The sequence below is a fragment of the Protopterus annectens genome, chromosome 1.part0, assembly GCF_019279795.1.
Source record: "Protopterus annectens isolate FY-2018-M chromosome 1.part0, PAN1.0, whole genome shotgun sequence".
NCBI lineage: Eukaryota > Metazoa > Chordata > Ceratodontiformes > Protopteridae > Protopterus > Protopterus annectens.
Window position 1 is genome coordinate 95,147,741 of NC_056725.1, and position 15,481 is coordinate 95,163,221.

Consider the following 15,481-nt stretch of genomic DNA (forward strand, 5'->3'; position numbering starts at 1 on the left):
AGAATGATGAAATTTTTCTGGCACATGGAGTAGTAAAACAGAATGGCTCTTTCTTTTATTATGGATCTCTTCCTATTTTTCACAAATAAATGCTAGCTTTTCCATTATAACATGTACGCACTCAATAGGCAAATTGTACATAGGGTATGTGGTCTTAAACAGATTTGTTACATAAGGAAACTTAAACCTGATACAACACTGCAGTTATATAAGTCACATATTTCTTTGCTCAATTAAACCTTAGATTTCCTTGTGCTTTACATACAGACATATTATAAATCAAAGTTTTTGCTGTATAAAATAATGTTATGCACTTCTGTAACAGCTATATCATTTTGTTTACTTCTTACCTGCCAATCACTATAGTGATAAAAGATACAAAGCAGACAAAAGATATACACACTATGAAATAATTAATTAAAGTGCCTTCAGACAAAAAGTTATATAAGGCAATTTATTTTGGGATCTAACAAGCTACAAGTACTAATCTGGGTTTTTCCCCCACAAAAAACAACAGTACAATATTTTTTTTCCATTGTAATTTTCTATAAGCAATGACAGTAGATGTGGCAATTCATTCAGAACTGTGTGTTGAATTCTACTGCAATAGGCTGACATCCTATCGTTTTGGTTCTTTGTATCCTGCTATTTTCATTTTGATTCAAAATGTTAAAACCAGTCTAATCACTTGGTGCATGGAAGCATGCAACAACGTTTTCAGGTTTCTCTGCACTAATGAAAAACAAAGGTAGAGAAGAGAAAAGGTGAGTTATGTGACAGCTGTCATTTGGAAAAGATCCACACTTAAGACAAAGAGATAAAAGAACAACTACAGAAATCACCAGAAAATTTCTGCCTTGTCAGGAAGAAACATGAACTGAAGAAGTTTGACCTTAGGGTCAGAGTTTCCACAAGACAGGCAGTAAAACAGCAGCACTATTACTCATATGGTCAGTACCAAGCATTCTAAAGCCAACTGCTGGGACACCTGTTTCACATCATTACTTGTAAAATATTTATAAGATAAATTTACAGAATTTATGAATACTTAACTTCTTTAGGCAAATATGTGCCATCTAATATGGCTTTGCTAAAAGGAAGATAATGTTTTACACTGGAAATGTATTTTCAAATCTATGAATAATATACCAGAACTCAGCACCATTGTAAACACTGCATAAATATGATTAGTAAAATAGATGATCTTTCCCTGATTAGTAAGTAGGGAGCAAGAGGTCCTGGTGCACGTAGTGTAAGCTAAATAAATTAAATAAATGCCTGGATTATACAAGACAGTGGGCCACATTGAAAGATTGTTGCTTGGGTACCACTCATTAAAAACAACGTATATTGTGCACTGTTGGTGATCATAAGTCTTGATTATCAATGTATTAACTTTTTATGTTTTATGTGCCAAAGTACAGATACTGCAAACACAAAGAAGAGGACGCATTATGTCTTACACAGTGTCATTTTCCATTCTTGATGTCTGTACAATCATAAGAGTATGTATAAATATTAGGGAGGCGATGGGCAGCATCACTTCCCACATGGGGGTGTTGAGGGTTTGCTTCCCTGCAAAAAATACTTATTTTAGTATTTTTTTAAATTTGTGTTATAGGTAAAGCCTAATAAGGGGGGATTTTGAAGTGTGGAGCTCTTTTGTACTAACTGATAATTATATGTGGTCATTCAGTGGGAGGGCTGCAATGTGTGAGGAATCAGTTAGATACCTTCATGATGGTGACCTAGATTAGTTTTTTTTTAATATAATCATTACTGACTGTGTCAGGGGTTTAAAGGAGTGATCCCCAGTTGGTTTTAATAAGAATCTCATTTATTTTTGTCCAATTCCCATTAGAAGAATTCCAGGAAAGTAGAATTATTACTGATAGCATTGAACTCTGTTCTAATTTTGAAAAGTAAAAATATACTGCTGTACTTGTTTGAAGAAATAAAAACAAGTTAAGTAGTTCAGTGTTACCATGTTTTAAAGTATGTGATTTAATAACAAGATGATCTAAGATACTGAAAAAGACTAATAGCATAGGTTCACAGTTGATATATGCAGGTAACACAGAGTACTCTCATAAAAATATGAACAAATCACTGGCTGCAGAAAATGGAAGGTTTCGGATATGCTTCCATTTAAAAAAAGTTTTCCAAATAAAATTATACCAATAGAATGATAAAGGCACACAGAGAAAATGAACATAAAGTAATAATTTTTGTATGCAATGCGACAAGATGTAGTGCATCTGACTAAATAAGAAAGGAACATTCTTGCACACAGATTAATCACAAAACTAAATTATAAAGTTAGAGTGCATGAAGAACAGAAAAAGTAGAACATAAAAGGAATAAATATATTTGTGTGTTGAAATAATGAGAGCCATAAAGAAAAAGACTGATATTTTGAAAACAGTAAATATATACTCATCTCAATAGCCAGTCCTGCAGTCTGTGCACAGCACAACTATTGGGATTTTGTTGGGGTCTCATATAAGCACAATCCTACATTTTCTCTCGCTTCCACATTTTGGGATATGTGTACCTTTAGCTGGTACATATCTCCTGCCATCACACACTGGGCCAGGAATGTTCACTCAGCATCTGTGATTCTCAGTTCAGCATCTACGCACTGTGTGAGCAAGGATAAAAAAACACAATGATAGCAAATCATGTACTTAGTAGCCATCTTGTAGGAAAAAAAATCCAGATTCATCAAATGGAGAGGCTACTTAGACAAAATGAGATGTTAGGAGTGTAATAACCACCAATACAAGACCTCTTTGCAGATCAACTAATATGTGAGTATACATCTGTTTAATCTGTTATAACTGATTTTGTAATCATTCTGTAGTGGATAATTATTGAGAAGAATGCCAGACAGGGAAAGTTAAACCTCCCTCGGTGGCCAAAGTTGGAGGAAGATCAAAAGGCAAGGGTTCTGAAGGCTGAGTGCATGAAAGTGTGAAAGAAACATCAACTCTTGGAACCACAGTCTAAATAATAATGCTTGTTGAAGATGTTGCAGTCTAAGAAATCTTAACTACTCTGGTCCACTTATTCAATGCCCCAGAACCAGACTTCACTGCAATAACCATGCCTTCTCCATCCTAAGCCCAAAAACTCTGGGAATCTCACCCTACTAATCTTAAAGACCTCACTTCGTACCCTTCATTTCATACTCAGCTTAAAGATCATCTCAAGTCCAAGTCAATAAGTAAATGCTTTCCCTTTGGACACATCACCTAATCCCCCACTTTCTCCTTCACCAGGTGAGCACCTTTACCTTCCTCACATTATTTCCCTACATTATCATGTGATATCTCTTCCACACTGTACACACTGTATAGAGTTAATTTGTGCAAGTCCTTATCTTACTTTTGCTATTTTTTACACTTTGGGCTCCATCCCTTTATTATATCACTCTTTCTTCCTCTTCCCTCCATACTCTAACCATTCCTTCCTATTGTCCCATGTACTTGTTATTATCACTGTTATTGTTTCATTGCTATCACATTTTGTTTGTATTCATAATGCTTCTTATTAACTTGTTTGTCTACTGTCATGTTTAGTTGTTTGGGCTGAGACTGAAATAGGTCCACTTGGATTAGCATTCTACCCTGGTTACCAAATTGAATAAATTAAATAAATAAATAAGTTGCTAACTGATGACCAAATGGCTACAGCAGAATGTCCACAGTGGAGATATTTTTGAAACAAATGATAGAAGAGATTTTGCTTCCCAGCATCCGTTGTCACTTGAAGTCCCTTTAATAGCACCACATTTCAGTGGAAATTACTTAATGGCAAATGAGGTAGCAGTCTACCTGGAAAGTATTATAAAGCAGTTGTAAATCTCCCTCTCCACTCTCTCCATACCTGGAGCAAAAAGGATAAACAACCATTTCATCTTCTTGAATCCTAGTACCCTCTCCAAAAAAAAACAAAAAAACAAAACAAAACTGAACTGCTGGCACTTGTCCAAATTATGGCGGTCCCTCCATGCCCTGCATTCTACTCCCACGAAGAAAAGAGGTAGATTAAATGAACTTCTCTTCACTATCACACCATGACACAATGTCTGTGAGATTTAAAACAAACGTACTATCCTGAAGCCAGCAATAAGTTCCTACTACACAAGGGTCACTCAGTGTAACTCTAATGACATCACAACAAAGACTTGAAGCTATGACAGCATGCTCCACTTCAAGGTTGGTGCTTACTTGCTGATATGTTTGATCCACTTGGAGGAAAGGGACAAGTATAAAAATAACTCAATGGAGTCAAATTAAATGACTCCAGAATGGGAGGGACAAGGGGTAATAGCCTTTATGGAGGGAGCAGTAGTTGTGAGACCTCGGGATGGTCACATCATCAAGTATAGTATGTGCAGTGAGCATACAAACCTCTAAATAAAAAAAAAAACAAAAATGGAAATAAAATAATATATGACCAAAATACAGACAAGTGAGTACATCTAACATTCATAGCATTATAAAAATAAAAAAATGACTGTTTAAATATATAACTTATTAAGACACAAATTGTTGCTAATTTATGAAAAACAACAAAAAAAAAATTGAAATACTGTGGTGGTGGTGCTGCGGTAGCATTGTCACCTCACACTTAGACGTTGCCCATTCGATTCTCAGTTAGAGCGTCTTCTGTGTGGTGACATGCGTGAATGGGCATTCCTTCGTTGAAGGTTGTGCGTTAGACCCAGCAAGCCAGCACGTAAAAATCTACTGCCAATCATTAGCGGACCGGAGTTCCGCTGTGGTGACCCCTAACCGGGAAAAGCTGAAAGACACAAAGACACAAAAAAACATAGAAATACAGATAGTTTTACAACTCATGCCTCATACACCCTAGTACATGAGTTTATCAGTGTAATATGCCCCTTTCAAACCCATACCGCTCAACCTTTAAGTCAAAGAATCAGGGATAAGGCCAAAAATAATAGGGACAAAAGGCCAAAGTCAGGGACAGGCTTTTTTTTTAAATGTTACTCTTATAAACTGAGAAGGTTGTTAAAATAACAGATTTTGCATTAGCAGGCATTTCTGAAGGATATCTAAAACTCAAATGTATGCCATTATTTACTGAATGCAAGTTTCAATGATTTTTACAAGGAACAGAATAAAAATATGAGGCAAAAATCAGGATATTCTTCAAAATTCTGGACAGTTTAGAGGTATGTCTACACCACTTCATGCTTTCTTGCATACAAGTGTAACTTGTACAGAGTACAAGATAAATCACCTGGACTGTAGAATCAGGGCCTACTGCAGGCCTACAATCTAGAACATATAAAAGCCCATTTCCTGAAGGGGCTGTATGGATTGTAAATATTTTGTTGGAACTTAACATTCTTTTTCTTGTTGAACTGGAAAGCCATGGGGCATATATTTTGCATTGTTATAAAGTTACTGAATAAGCTATAAATTTTTGTTTTATACAATCTGATACCTCAGTGATTCCTTACTCTGTGTGTGTGTGTGTGTGTGTGTGTGTGTGTGTGTGTGTGTGTGTGTGTGTGTGTGTGTGTGTGTGTGTGTGTGTGTGTGTGTGTGTGTATATATATATATATATATATATATATATATATATATATATATACATACATAGAGAGAGCTACAGAAGTGCACAGGTAAATTGTTGCTGAGAATACTATGATTTTTGTCTTCCTACCTGTTCACAATATAGTGCTATCAGGTCTCAGACAACAATCTACTCTTTCTTTTCTCAATAATTATATCTCAAATATGCATACAAAAGCACAAATATTTCTGTGTTTCTGTGGCAAACAGTTAAGTTCTGTTACCTCTTCGCCCAATTGTGCATTTTAGGAAGATTTACTTGCTTGAGACATCCATTCGTCAGTGGCATCAGAGGATAAACTGGTAGCTCAACTAGATCCGTATTCTTACTGTCCTCAGTTCAAATCCAAGATGAGGCAATTAGTTCTTTTTCACCTCTTCATGAATCTTTTTTATAATGTAGAAACTGGTCCTTTAGCATGTTTGCAGTGAATCTAAAAAGTCATGTAAGAGCACAAGAATTATGATCATTTTGTTGCCTTGCTGCTAGTTTTACACAGGCTCCATTGTAATATGCTTTTTGTTTCTCATCATATGTGCATCTTTTTAAATTTTAAATCCATATGACCTATTGGTTTGTAGGAAAAGTCACGCAGTATCCTTAGAGAATGGTACCTCCACAACCCTTATCCTTCCCCACGTGAGAAGCGTGAATTAGCTGAAGCAACAGGACTGACAACTACACAAGTCAGCAACTGGTTTAAGAACAGAAGGCAGAGGGATCGAGCAGCTGAGTCAAAGGAGAGGTGAGGAACAAAGAAATGTGGTTATCACTGTTGAAATATTTATCCCGGATATTTACTTTTTAGCAGATAAAGTACTCCTTACTGCTTTTAATGTGAAAATAAAAAGAAAAAACAACTTCTAAACACCTTAAAATGTATAACACTGTTGGTTTCAAAACTTAACTCAGATAATGTTATTGACTTCTACGATACAGACTATATAAACATTTTGGTTTACATACATCATGTAAAAAATGAGACTTACGTGGGATACTTGCCCTGTAGGCAAGCAGATTCCAGTGGACATTTGCATGTTCTGACCATCATATTCAAACACATTTGTTGGAGGCTTTCTGAGGTAGGTTGTCACTGAAAGTTTAAGGAGAATAAGAGAGACCCTCGGACAGTGAACATTTCTGTGGTTAGGGAGAAATGTGCAGTAATTGTAAACCAGCTGTACCTTGCAGACATCCCCTTTCTAAGAGATACACCACTCTCAGAGTTACTGTACAGATGTAGTAGGGTTATGGGGGTTCAGCCCCCACACTGCAGAGGTGCAACAGTTAACAGTGACTCTCGGACTTCACTGGGTTTTTCCTCTGAATCATCCCTACATTTGCAGAGTTTTGGGACTCAAAGTACTCAATCTTGAACTTCAAGTATCAAAACCTTTGGAATAAACAGTTTTTTACCTTATACGGGATGTCCTGGCAACAAGTGCAGTCTGCCAACTTATTAGGATGCAATGTTGTGTGATGCCTGTATGTTGCAAGGATAGATGCCACATTATCAAAGAATTCCAGAAAAAGCTGTGACCAATTTCCGAGTAAATTTTAGTGCACTGACAGAACACTATGGCCTCTCTTCCCAAGTATTGAGATAAAATAAAACTCTGGTTGTTTAGTATTGCTCATCATATGTGTCTGATCGTATAAGTATGATGGTGCCTGCTAACTGTAAATGCAAGTCATCTAACAGATAGAAACACACACACTCACACACACACACACACACACACACACACACACACACACACACACACACACACACACACACACACACACATACACACACACACACACACACACACACACACACACACACACACACACACACACACACACACACACACACACACACACACACACACACGCACACGCACGCACACAGACACACACTCACATATGCACACCCACACACACACAGACCCATACACACACACACACACACACACACACACACACACACACACACACACACACACACACACATACACACACACACACACACACACAAAAGGGCACATACACATACATGCAGACATATACCCCCCAACACACACAAACACACTCATACGCAGCTTATCTTCCCAGTTCCCAGTCCAACAAATGATAAAATATAACCATGGTGGTCCAGAGCTACTTTACCATAAGCTCTCCACATAATGAGACTTTAACCTGCAATAAATGTCACGTCATGTAATGAAGTATATCTTAACCTCCTTGTTTAAAAGCTATTAAATTATTTTGTGCTGCTCTTGTGCCAGACTGTTAAGGCTATGAAGAGAAAGAAAGAGAGCAGAGGCCTTACAGTATCAAGTAAGAAATTATTTAATGTAGGTGGAATCAGTTTGAGAGGGCTCATTCATTTGTACGTGTTGCAAATGGATACAAGCCACAGGAAGGAGACAAGTGACAGTTAATTCATCTCATTTGGGGAGCGGGTTGGGATTTGGCCGTGATCTGGCTGATAAATGGAGTTTACCTCAGCTGTCCTTCCTCCAAGACCTGACAAAGAAAGTCATTCACTTGTAATACATTCACACTTCCCTGTCAGAACATACAAAGCTCTGTGTTTGACAGTAACTAATAGACAGTACAACAGCCACTCCCTTATAAGGTACATAATGATGTGGAGTTTAAACGGTCAGTTTTGCTATTCAATTTCCACTATTATGTTCTGTTTTTTTCAGTAGTCAAAGCTCCACACGTTTGCCTAAACTTACTTTTTAATGTTATGCAGCTACTTTTTTATCTTTTTGTATGGTATATTTCATTTCAGCTTGCAACCATTTTCTTTTGAAAATTTAAGACTTGCCTCATTGCATATAGACTGACTGGCTTAGATTTTTGTGCACAATATATGTAACTTTAACACTATAATTTTTTCCTCCTATGCTAATAAACACCCAAATAAAAAGATCAATCTTATCTGCTATTTCTCTGCTGCTTTCAAAAATTCACAGATGTTGAACTCCAGTTTAATTTGTGTATTCCTAGAGGTAGGGTTCCCTCTTCGTGTTGCATATATTCCTAAAGTCTATTACTGTGCTTTTCCCATCACTCAAAGAGTCATACATTAGCTAAACACACCAGGTTGGAAGAAACATTTTCTTACATTGCTGTTTATTTAGTCTTCTTCTAATATTACTGCATAATAATCTAACTTTATTAAACGTCTTTCTGAACATATCATATTACTTAAAACATACCTGGTTTAGTTACAATTTAAAGTTTTTCAAAATAAGCCTAAACATAATTAAAATGCTTCCTTGCCCCCACTAAAAATAAGTATCTGTCAATGTTGATTTTTTCACAGAAATAATCCCCAAAACAGGCAAAAATAGCAGCATGGAAGCTTGTGTTCCCATCAGCATTAACAACTTCCTCATATGTTAAAAGCAGTTAAATAATATGCATATGTTATATTTTTAACATTCAGTTGTTTTTGTTTTACATGTAAACTTCTTAGGGCTTAAATTCACATTTTTCTCATATATCCCCATTGTAAGTTTGAGGACTATAATGTGATCCATACAACTATAAAAATTTAAGTGGAATTACAGAAGTCCAAAATTGCTTTAGCTTGGGAATTCTCTTTTGTCTGAGGTACAATATTTAAGTAGCGAGGGATGCAGCCCCCATCACTGGGTGCTACAGATCTCCCTGTGAAAAATACTTTAAATGTGTGACGATGACTTTCATTGCTCTTTCACAGGAATTACACTTGATTTTTTGTCATTTTGTAACACGTACTTTTGAGTCTCAACCTTCTAGTATGTTGCCATATATATGCACACACACACTCACTGCAGAGGATGTTAATGCGTGTATGTGCATGTGTATATGTATATGTATATGTATATATATATATATATATATATATATATATATGTGTGTGTGTGTGTGTGTGTGTGTGTGTGTGTGTGTGTGTATGTATATAACACCCTCTGCAGTCATACACATATGTTCTAATATATACACTACCCCAACTATCACTGGCTCCCCAGACTGCTGTAATCAACAAACCAACAAACAAATAGCAAAAATGATATAACACATCTGTGCAAGTTTCAGTTTACAAAATCAGCACCCACACTTTATTTTCTTCCTCTAAGAAATATCATGGAACCCAATCCTAGTCCTCCTCTCTCACCTTCTGGTGTTCCCCACACAAATAGCATTTCTATAATATGATAACACCAGCTCTCCAGTTACTCACGCTTGTCCAACTAAATGCAAGCAGCATAAAGTACAACCAGATACCTTACTCAATACATTCCACCGTCTCATTCTAGGTATCACTAATTCGCAAATAAAAGATGACAGTCCTGACTTTAAACACCACTTCCCTGGTTGCAAATATATATTTAATGTCCAGTGTGGTAGGAGAAATGGGGGTGCTGCCTTATTACTTCACAAATCCTCAGTATAAACAGACATTATAACTTAAGCAATCTCTGCCAGTGACCACCAGCCCATACTAGCTTACCTTTGTTTACCGTACATATTCTATCACCCTTCTTATAATGTATTCACTTGGTCACTGCCTGCCTTCCTCTAGCTGTCACCCCGACACATTTAAAAGTACTTTTAGGAAAAAGCTAATACTCCATTTACAACAGTCTTCCCAACAATACAAACATATGGCAAAGCACACCAGAAACTGTTGAATGCAGCTTGATTAAGATACAAAATCAAACAAATGTAAAATCAAACACTGCAACCACGGAAAAGATAGTATACAACTAAAACCATATGTAAACTTTAATAGCAAATATAAACCTCATAAGAAATCACAAATAAAACGTGGTAAAAAATATATGTATAAGAGCTCTAAGATAAGCGCTTTCAGCTTAATACTTTCCTCAGATCTTCTAGAATATAGGAGACAGCTGCACTTAAATAATTGAGAAGTGCTCTGATATCTTAAAGAACCAATGAGGTTAAGATTTCATCTTCTTAGTTTCCGCCCCTTTAATATGGGTTTTAAAGGAGCCATTCCATTCAGTCCTGATGTTTTATCAGCCTGTAAGTCTACGATATATCTTAGTTCATTTATCTCAGTTGTATTAACTATATCACCACCTCTTGGACTCTCTTTATAATTTCCAGCACCATAAAACAAAATTTATGGCCAGGATGAGCAGACATATGCAGGTTTAAGGCACTGATTTTATTTTGGAGCCTTATATTACTTAGGTGGTGTAAAATTCCATCACTGAGGGTTCTGTTAGCTTTTCCAACATAGAAATGATTGCATGTATTACAGCAAACAATGTATACAAATTTTTTTGGTGTTGTGATCTGCATATATTTTCTCCCAGTAGTCAGATGTATAAAACAGTTACTAGAATAAATGTATGAACAGACTTTGCATCCTCTGCAAGGAAATGTGCATTTGCGTGTTGCAGTTAAAGTGGATCCTTTGTTGGCTTTCTCGTGACATAATATCCATTTCAGATTCCTTATGTTCTTAAAACAAAACTGGGGTTTATTACCAACAATATGTTTGATATTCTCATCTGCTGTGAGAATCTTCCAGTTGTTCCTTATAACTTAACACAACTGTTTTGCATCATTGCTATAAGTCATTAAGCATCTTAATCCTCCAGCATAATCCTTCTTTTCCTGTTGTTGCCTAATGCCATTAGTGAAATGGGGTGTGAACGCTGCCAGTCTAGCTAGATAGAATTTTGTAGATAATTCTATGTCATTGTAAATATTAATGTAATCCACATGCTTGATTTTACAAATTTAAGAAAACTAAATGTAAGAAAAATGTGTCGTATGCTGAACTTCAAAAATGTTAACCACAGTGCACCCTGCTGGAAGAAAGAATTACCACTGTGTTTGATCTCAAGCTCGGAGACAGGATGTCTGGGCCAGCAAATTCTTTCTATTGTTTGAAGACAGAAATAATTGCTAGATTTTACATGTAAAAGTGTCTTTTGTTGCTGTGGCTGCCTGGCCAGGTGCAGCTTACAAAGAAATGTAAATTTTAAGTTTCTGTTAGCCTGGGGACTAAAGGAGAAGTGATAAAAATTATGTAATGTGAAATGACTCAGCAGTACTGGGTATTATCAATGTAAGACTTTCTCAGAGAGAAAGATTGAGCATTTTGTATCTTGATCTGGATCTGACAACTCACCAGGCACTTGCTTTGCTCTGTAAGTAAAGTAGTATTTTGAACAGTGATTTCTCTTAGAGTTAGCTAGGAATTTAGCCAGATCAGTCTAGCTGTTTTCTATATCTATGTCAGACTATCCTACAATATTGCTTTAAAGTTCCTGTGATTTCTGAACTCTTGATTAGCACTGTGTTGAATTGATGAGATTTGTCTTGTGTTTTTATTATTAAATATTTTTAAACCTTTCAACTGTGGCTGTTTTGTGTAAAGATAATTTAAGCTCTAGAGTACTTGCATGTATTTAGTGATACTGTCCAAGACACTCCAATAGTCTTGCTACTCAGCCACACTTACTATATGGATAACAGTAACATTACACAGTGAAATTGGTCACCCTTTAGGAAGGGCCTTATAGTAGTTGAAAGTAGTAGTTGGTGGCCGTCTATACTACCTTATAGTCTGGGCAGCAAGGGGGCATAGGTGGAGAACCTGTGCCAGCCTTCCCAGGAGTGTCTGTGTGTTTGTATATGAATCAAATCTTAAAGTGTGTGTGTGTGTGTGTGTGTGTGTGTGTGTGTGTGTGTGTGTGTGTGTGTGTGTGTGTGTGTGTGTTTGTGTGTGTGTGTGCGTGAGCTACTTGGGCTGGGACACAAAGCAATGGTTAGACAAAGAGGATGCTGGAGGTCTTAACTTGACCACTAGGCTGAGATCTGGACCCTATAGCTGGGCCAGTGGAGAGTCTTATTGGGGATCTGGAGAGAAAGGGAAAAACCAGCCCCAGACTGACTGTGATCTCTGTGTGCTCTTAAGGGAAATTGTACTTTACTGTGTGTGCACTTGTTATCCCCCCAAAGTGCACACCTCTCACTGGTGTTAGTGGTGAGGATTGAGGCACCCTGATTACTGGACTAGTGTGCGGGCATCACATATTAATTGTTTGGCAGTGGTGGGATATCCACATCAGATATTAATTGTTTGATAGTGGTGAGTTAGCTACATCACATACTAATTGGCTTGTAGTAGTGTGGATAGTGAATTCCTGTAGCTTGTGTACAGTGATCACTGAAGGTGTTTTTGTACTCTAAATCAGCCATGCAGTGAATATTCAGAGTTCAAATCACAACTGTTTTATTTTTTTTTTGTTAGCTTAGTCAGGGAGAGCAGACTAGCATGTCAGCTGAGGAGTACAGTAAGCTGACAAGTAGCCAGTTGGCTGAGATGTGCCAGGCTGAAGGACTGGTGCATGGAAACCTGACTAAAGCAAACATGATTGCAGCTTTGGTCACAGCTGCATCAGAGAATAGCAACCAGTAGGATGATCAGACTGACCATGGAGATGTTCAACACTCAGAGAATGGACAGTTCAACCTTTCTGCAAAGGACTTAAATATCCATCTGGAGCTAAAGAGACCTGAGTTGGAGGCCAGACTTTGGAAATAGAAGCAGCAGAGAGACTGAGATATCTACTGGCTGAGGAAAATTAGAAACTGCTATGCCTGGAAGCTGAGGAGAAGAAGAGGCAAAGGCAGCATAAAAAGGAGATGTTGACTCTTCACCAGTGTCATGGAGGTAATGGGAGAGGGAGTAACCCGACCCATTCTTCCGCAGTTTACAGAGGGGGGATCATTTTGATAGTTTCATTCATATGTTTGAGAGGGTATGTAAACAGCATGATGTTGAACAAAGACTCTGGGTACAGTTCCTGACCCTCTTACTCCATGGTAAAACTGTAACTGTGCTGTCTAAATTATATGATTGTGAATTATTTGATTATAGTGCTCATAGGCTCATAGGTAGATACTAGGCTATTGGCCCTAAGGCCTATATAAGCCTAGCCAAACAGTACCCTGGCTTTTGCCACCCAAGAAAATTATTTTCCTTTGCCCCTGTCAAGCAGAGCCACAGAAGTGATCCCCGGGGTGAATTTCCTATCTCCCATCCAATCATCAAGATTTTTCTTGAAGAGTGCTAATGAGGAGCTTTGTTTGATATAGATAGGTAGTCTGTTCCAGAGTATGGGAAATCTCTGGGGCAGGACTCTATCCCTCCAGCATGTTCTTTTTATTGTGGTGACAAGGTTTAGGTCCCCAGAGTGTGTAGCTCGGAGGAATTGGGATTTCTTTAAGTGGAGCATGTCCAACAGCTCTGGGTTTGACATAGCTTTGTATGTTAGGCAGAGATCGCCTCTGAGTAGGGAATATGCGACAGAATAAAGCTGGAGTTTTTTGAGACGGTCTACGTAGGGCATCTGTTTGTGACCAGTAATCCTCTTTGTGAGGTATTTCTGTGGCCTTTCCAGTTGTTGTAGATGTCTTGTGAGGTACATAACAAAAGGGGCATTGTACTCTATAATGGGTCTAATGAGTGATAAGTAGAGGGGAACAATGACCTCTTTTTTCCTGGATGAGAAACCTTTTGTGATGAGGTGTGCCACGTAGAAGGATTTCCTGACTACTGTGGTGATGTGATTATCAAAGGAGAGACTACTGTCCTCCTGTGTCCCTAGGTCTCTTATCACACTTTTGGTGTTAAGTAGACTACCGCCTATGTGGTAATTCATGGGTACAGAGTTTTTACCAAAAGGGATGACAATGCACTTTTTGGCATTGAGCTTGAGGCCATGGCTTTGACACCAGGCATCTGTCTCAGTGATGCTCTTTTGTAAGACGTCCACATCATTAGGAGTTTTGATTATGGCTCCTAGTTTGCAGTCATCTGCAAACTTTGTTAGCCAAAGACCTTCTGTGTTAGCCTGTACTTCAGAAAAGTAGATACCAAACAGGAGAAAACCTAGGACTGAACCCTGTGGTACTCCACTTGTCACTGGTCAGAAGTTGGATTTAGAGTCCGCTACTTTCACAGTGTGGGTTCTGTCAGTGAGCCAGTTGGCAACCCATCTTGTGACATAGGGATTTATACCTAGTTTAGTGAGTGTATCTATAATTCTAGAGTGAGGGATGGTGTTGAAAGCCTTGGCGAGATCTAGATAGGCTGTGTGAACCACCTTACCCCCGTCTATGGCTTTGGTAACTGCTTCAAATAAGTCTATCAGGTTTAGGAGACATGATCTGCCTTTTATAAACCCAAACTGGGTAGGGTCCAGACTTTGGAGATTACCAATGTCATTGTTTATAAGTTCCATGATGATACGTTCCATAGCCTTGCAGAACAAGCTTGCCAGGCTAGTGGGGCAGTAGTTCCCGTGGTCTGTGGTGGCTCCCCCTTTGTGGAGTGGGATAACCATTGCTGTGCGCCATTCAGTGGGCACAAAGCCTGAGGTGAGGCTATGATTGAACACTGTAGTTAGGTGGGGTGCCAGTTCATTCTGTAGTTCATGTAGAACGCAGCCTGGGATGTTGTCAAGTCCCATGGATGCTGTGTTCTTGGCTTTGGAGAGTGTGTTTTTTACCTGTGCAGCCATGATTACAGGAACTTTGCATTCTTCCGGTACATAGATGGGCCCTTTAGGGGATGAGAGAGGAGTAAAGTTAGCACTGAACCTATCTGCCAGGATGTTAGCAATATCAGTTGGTTCTGTATATTTAGTGCCATTGTGCTGTAACTCGGAGCAGATCAGAGTGTTGCCATTGAGATTCTTGACATAGCTGTAGAATGCTTTGTGGTTGTCTTTAGAATCAGTGGCGATTTTGTTTTCGTAACTAGCTTTGGAGGATTTTATGAGGGATCTCAGCTTCTTACTGAGGCTGACCACGGAGTTCCTCCAATCATGGGATTTTA

The 15,481-nt window shown here is 38.1% G+C and overlaps 1 protein-coding gene across 1 annotated transcript in view; it reads left to right on the forward strand.

Annotated features, from left to right (window-relative positions):
- The window catches only part of LOC122814085 (homeobox protein six1-like), an 84,709-nt gene that overhangs the window by 17,502 nt on the left and 51,726 nt on the right, over positions 1 to 15,481 (forward strand). The window contains exon 2 of the mRNA XM_044086730.1: positions 6,192 to 6,355. Within this exon, the coding sequence (XP_043942665.1) occupies positions 6,192 to 6,355 (164 nt within the window). The remainder of the gene's footprint in view (positions 1 to 6,191; positions 6,356 to 15,481) is intronic.